Source organism: Caretta caretta, chromosome 9, assembly GCF_965140235.1.
Source record: "Caretta caretta isolate rCarCar2 chromosome 9, rCarCar1.hap1, whole genome shotgun sequence".
In the NCBI taxonomy this organism is placed as follows: Eukaryota; Metazoa; Chordata; order Testudines; family Cheloniidae; genus Caretta; species Caretta caretta.
In genome coordinates, this window is record NC_134214.1 from 16,544,811 (window position 1) to 16,550,896 (window position 6,086).

At 42.2% G+C, this 6,086-nt stretch overlaps 1 protein-coding gene across 2 annotated transcripts; it reads left to right on the forward strand.

Annotated features, from left to right (window-relative positions):
• The first annotated feature begins 813 nt into the window (after positions 1 to 813).
• Positions 814 to 4,256, forward strand: RPL22L1 (ribosomal protein L22 like 1). Of its 2 annotated transcripts, none has more exons than XM_048864375.2 (4): positions 814 to 929; positions 2,405 to 2,497; positions 2,914 to 3,035; positions 3,994 to 4,256. In XM_048864375.2, exons 1-4 carry the CDS (start codon positions 921 to 923, stop codon positions 4,136 to 4,138), a joined length of 369 nt encoding a protein of 122 aa, XP_048720332.1. In that variant the 5' UTR covers positions 814 to 920; the 3' UTR covers positions 4,139 to 4,256. The 2 variants fall into 2 exon arrangements, with proteins under 2 accessions (XP_048720332.1, XP_048720333.1); XM_048864376.2 differs by having other exon boundaries at positions 2,408 to 2,497.
• The last annotated feature ends 1,830 nt before the right edge of the window (positions 4,257 to 6,086 follow it).

Below are 6,086 nucleotides of genomic sequence, written 5' to 3' on the forward strand. Positions count from 1 at the left end.
ATTGGTGGATGTGCAGGTGAACGAGCCTCTGATAGTGTGGCTGATGTTATTAGGCCCTGTGATGGTGTCCCCTGAATAGATGTGTGGGCACAATTGGCAACGGGCTTTGTTGCAAGGATAAGTTCCTAGGTTAGTGGTTCTGTTGTGTGGTATGTGGTTGTTGGTGAGCTATTACCAGCAGGAGAGTGAGTTTGTGTGTGTATGGGGGTGGGGGTGAGAAAACCTGGATTTGTGCTGGAAATGGCCCAACTTGATGATCACTTTAGATAAGCTATTACCAGCAGGACAGTGGGGTGGGAGGAGGTATTGTTTCATATTCTCTGTGTCTATATAAAGTCTGCTGCAGTTTCCACGGTATACATCCGATGAAGTGAGCTGTAGCTCACGAAAGCTCATGCTCAAATAAATTGGTTAGTCTCTAAGGTGCCACAAGTACTCCTTTTCTTTTTGCGAAATTTTTGATTGTGCTTCATTTGACCAATGTGCTCTCTTCTGTTCTGGTCATGTACACAAAAATATTCTGTGCCAATTGTTGTGTGCGTGGTATTCGCCGTGGGGGGCGGGGGTTAGGATCTGTGTCCACGCGCACAGCTTAGCAGGAACAGTGCTCCCAACCCTGCTCTGTGGCATGCAAACAAGAAGGAACGCAATCCTCCACTCCCAGAGGCGCTGAGCCTGCCCCTGCCCCTCCCAGCTCCCCGCGCCACATGACACAGGCCGGCGAGCGCCCTGCGGAGAGAGCGCAGCCACTGCTAACGCCCACGCTCCGCCCCCTCGCAGGCTGTGACGCAGCATTCGGCCACGTGTCCCTCCTTTACGCCACACGCTCCTGCGTGATGACATCACACCCACACTAGACATAAAAGCCCAGCGAGGCAGCGGCTTCCGCCTTTTGAGAGGCCTGAGCGCGGGCTGGCGGGATGGCGCCGGTGAGTGAGAGCGCCGGGCGCGTGGCACCCCGGCGGCCGCGGGAGGGTTGGGCAAGACACGGTAGCGCTGCGCTGGCCCTCTCGGCCCGCAGACGGGGGCAGCCCCGTTGTCATGGCTCCAATGGGCCTCAGTGGGGCCTAGCTCCTCGCCCCCCCTAGCCTGGAGCCCGGCGGCCAGCGGGACAGGTCCTTCCCCCGCCTTACGTTCGGGCTGACGCTATCCCGAGGCAGAACGCTGAGGGCAGGGGGAGCAGGGCCGCGGCTGGGGTAGCGCATGAAGGGAGCAATCAGGACTGCAGAGCTCGCGGGATGACCGTGGGCTAAACGCCTAACTGCGTCCGTGCCTCAGTTTCCCCGAAGTCGAGCTAACGCCTCGCTGCCGTGCCGAGGTGGTTATTAGCCTCGCGGAGGGCGCTGAGGTCCTAAGGTGAAAGGCACCATGTAACTGCCCAGCGCGTTCAAACCGGGTCTTTCAGTAGCCTGACTCGGACCCTGGGAAATCCCAACTGTGCCTCGACCCCTCTGTGCGCCGGCTGGGGTGCTCGGACATGAGCACCTAAAGTTAGGCACATAAATCCATATTTAAGCACCTCAGTAGAAGTGGCCCGCTTTTTTTTCAGAGGTGCTGAAGACTCCCTGATCCCATTCATTTGAATGGAGCTGGGGATGCTCAGTACGTCCAAGAATCTTCTGTGAAGGCGCCTGTTTTGGTTCACATTTTCAGACATGGGTGCCTGAAGTCTCCATCCTCTGAGCATGCTTTGTTGCTGTACCTTCTATTTTGGGAGTTAGCCCAAGTTGACTTTTAATGCCAGTTTGGTAAGGGCTTTCAGTACTTACCGTAAGTACACTGGTAATGAGAAGTCCAATCACTGATATATACAGAAAAAGATACTAAGGCCTACACCAAGAAGGCTTTGCTAGTATAATTAAACTCTTATATTTGTATAAAAGTGCTTGTACTGGCATGAGCTCTACTAATATAAGTGAAGTTACACTGGTGAAACTGCAACTACAGTAGGGCTTTTACCAGCATAGCTATGTTAGTATACCATCAGAGGGGTAGCTGTGTTAATCTGTATCCAAAAAAAACAAAAACAAGGAGTCGGGTGGCACCTTAAAGACTAACAGATTTATTTGGCCAAATAAATCTGTTAGTCTTTAAGGTGTCATAAGACTCCCGTTGTTTTAGTAAAACATGAAACTCCCTTTCTGACATACCAGTGCAATAAAATACATAAGTTTAGCCTAGGCCTTAAGAGCCAGTGTAACAGGAGGTGTCAGGTAATTGTGTGGCCTACTCCTTGCCAGGGGTAGTGAATGAGTCCATTTAATGATAGCACAAATAAACTAACAAACAGGATTCTGTTTTCATGCAGATGTCCCTGATAGTAGTAGGTTTTTGTTTTTTTGTGTTTTTTTTAAGTGTGTTGGGGGGGAGTGATATGTAATAACTAGTTGACTTATTTTTAAAGCAGAAAGACCGAAAGTCAAAAAAATCAACTTGGAAGTTTAGCCTTGACCTCACCCATCCTGTAGAAGATGGAATATTTGATTCTGGAAATTTTGTAAGTAGCTCTATTTTTCATACTCTTAATGAACAACTTTATAATATGTTTAAGTATATATGGAGATCAGACCACAGCTGACAAAGTATATTTATTATGAGTTTAAGAAAGTCAATTGTCAGTCAGTATAGTTTTATCTTTTACATAAACGCTTGTTAAAAAGGCTTGAATTTTCAAACAAAAGTATGAAACATCTTTTATAGATAAGAAATATTTTATTAATTACATTAAAAGTGTTATTCAAGATTGTTAGAGGTTGTTTCAGTTGCTTACAGCAAGATTTTATTGTGTTATGTACATAACATATACAGTACATTTGGGTTTTTAACATGTGCTATATGACTAGGGTCCCTTCCCTAGTGCATACCTAGGGCACCATTCCCTAGTGTTCCTTTTTTCCTCTTTTATTGAAATAGGAACAGTTCCTAAAGGAGAAGGTTAAGGTCAATGGAAAAACTGGAAACCTGGGGAACATAGTTCACATTGAACGTTTTAAGAACAAGATCACAGTCGTATCTGAGAAGCAGTTCTCTAAAAGGTGGGTATCGTTTTTATATATAAGGTGATCGTTGATTTTCTTGTCCTTGTATACATATTATGGTTCAACTGATTCTGAATTATGATTAGATGGACAGGATATAATCTAATTTTGATATATAGAGAGAAAATAGTGTAATATCTAATTTTCTTAACATGTAAATATCAGTGACTTAAACCAGACCTACACACAGTTTTTATATCAATTTAAACTTATGCTTAGCCGTGTGATGTATTTTTGTTCAGAAATAATTAAATCAGTCTACTCCTAGTGTGAATTAAGGCTATGTTGACACTACAAACTTTACAGTGGCACAGCTGTGCCCCTGTAAGTTCTCCCATGTAGGTGCCCTAAGCCAAGGGGAGAGAGCTCCTGCATTGGCATAATTAAACCACACCCCTGACCGACAAAAGTGCTAGGATAGACATAGTCAGTGTTTGATAAAGTTGCCTTATACTGGGTTAGCTTATTTCCCATAATTTAGGGGAATATGCTGTATCAGTATAAGCACCTTTATATTGGTGTAATTGCATCCACACTGGGGAATTTGGGGGGGATTGTACCCCTTTAACAGTTAAGGATTACAGTTTGTGTGTGTAGATAAGCTTTTAGGATGGGGAGAATACTAAACTAGTATAGTGCTAGCGTCGGTTTCTGGTGCTTTGACATCGCTGTCTTCACTGACATAGCACCGTGTGATAGTGAAGTATAACACACTGCGAAAATTTGATACTTCAGGAATGAAATTCTGCATGAAGTAGTTAATATACATAGAGTCCATTTTAATTTCTGAACAGGAGTGTGAGGCACGGTGACCTTTGGAAATATTCAATGTATACTAAAAACTGCAGTTTTTGTATTTGTTACATTCATAAAATTGAATCCGGCATGTCACACACAAGATAGCAATAAGAAGCCTTATGAGAGAATGTTAATTGATATTTGCCTTTTTTTAAAGGTATCTGAAATACCTCACAAAGAAATATCTCAAGAAGAACAATCTTCGTGACTGGCTTCGTGTGGTCGCATCTGATAAGGAGACATATGAGCTGCGCTACTTCCAAATCAGTCAAGATGAGGAAGGATCAGAGTCTGAGGAATAAATGAAGCTTTTACTGAAAGCTTTATACTCTTAAACAGCGTACAAAAGACTAAACATCTATTTATGAAAGCACTTTAACTTATTGGTGAATAAAGGTTTTGTACACTGTTTCAAAAAAAGTTCCTGCTGAAGTGTGGTCAGCTTACTAACCTTTCTTGTGTTTTCATTCACAGTGAAAGGTCAGTGTAGAGAATTGTACTTCGTTTGCAATTCTCTTTCATCGGGGTAAATCAGGAGTAACTCTTATGAAGTCAGTGGAGTTCCACTGGTGTAAAACCACTGAAAGAGAGGAAAATTGGGCACTTTGCACTTGCATTTTCACTAAATTTGCATGCATTCAGAACACATAATCACATTTGGGTTTTGGCATTCTTATAGGACTTCTTGTGACTCCAGAAGGCCTTTGACCAACTATTTCCATCTTAACATGCCTAAAATTGAAAACCATGTAAAACTAAAAGTTTTAACACTAAATTGTTCAAATTAGGTAACGTAAAGGTTGAAGGTGTGATGTACATATATAATTAGAAAAGAAAAGCAAGATTTTGATGATGCTCAAGAAAGTGATCTGCTTATATACAGAAAATAACAAGTAAAGTGCCGTGTGCTAACATGTAGCTTATATGCCTATGTTGGAATACAAATAAATGTCTTTTAGTATTTTCAGTTGTCACCAAGTTTTCTAGTTTAATCCCCACTACTGGAGTATTTTAAAAACTAAAATAAGGAATACATATTTAGTTGTATTTCTCCAGTGAAATAAAATCCACGGAGTCCCCATTGATAGTCACATTTAAAAAGTCCTTCTTGCCCTCTTTGAATTTAGAATTTCTTTCCCTAATCCTGAATTTAATTTTTTTGCTCAGTTGGCTGACTAAGCAGTTCTGTATTTAAAATCAGAGGATCCCAAATCAAGGATGAAATAATTCAAACTTTAAAATAGCAGAATAAAATGGATTAGGGACTATGCAATTATTTTCTTCATATAAGCAAGATCTAGCTGTGGATATCTTACATAGTAGCATACTTAATGCCTGTCCTAAAAAGGTTGTGGTCTAAGGACCAAATCCTAGTTTCACTGAAAGGAATCTTGCCTAATCCAGAATTTTGGCCATGAACTAAACTAATGGTGGCAAATTGTGTTAGGGGTTGTTATCCATTGTAACGTTCCCTTTGAGGTTTATGCTGTGTGACAGTTCACACAGTATTTTGGTAGCTGAAAGCAGCTCCCCCCCCCATAATTCAGACATAATTCTTCTGCTCTACTCTGTGCTGATACAGTATTGCGTCCAGTTCTGGTTGCCACATGTCAAGAAAGAGTAGAAAAAATTGGATAAAGTCCGGAGGAGAGCAACCAAAATGATTAAAGGTCTAGAAAACGTGACCTATAATAAGCAAAGGTTGAAAAGTTTGGGTTTGTTTAGTCTGGAGAAGAGGAGACTGAGTGGGGACATGACAGTTCTCAAGTACAGAAAAGGTTGTTACAAAGAGGCAGGAGAAAAATTGTTCTTGTTACCCACTGAAGCTAGGACAAGAAGCAATGGGCTTAAATGGCAGCATACTTCCAGTCAGGGTTGTTAAGCACTTGAATAAATTTTGTAGGTTGGTCATTGGAGGATTTTAAGAGCAGATTAGACAAATACCTTTTAGGGATGGTCTAGATAATACTTGGTCATGCCTTGCTTGCAGTGGATTGGATTAGAAGACCTCTAGAGGTCCCTTTCAGTCCTCTGTTGTGTGAAAACATGTGACCTTGCTCACAGCCCTGATGGTGGTCTGTTTTGGAGCTGCTAAGATGCACATCTTGAAAGACTCAGAGGTAGGAAGGAGAGAGGTTGCCAGACTCCTATAATTCCCCTTCTGCTTTTGAAACATCTTAGCCATGATGGTCAGTAAATACGGCCCTAGCTCTGAATGCATATAGAATGATAATTGTAGTAGTCTTCAAA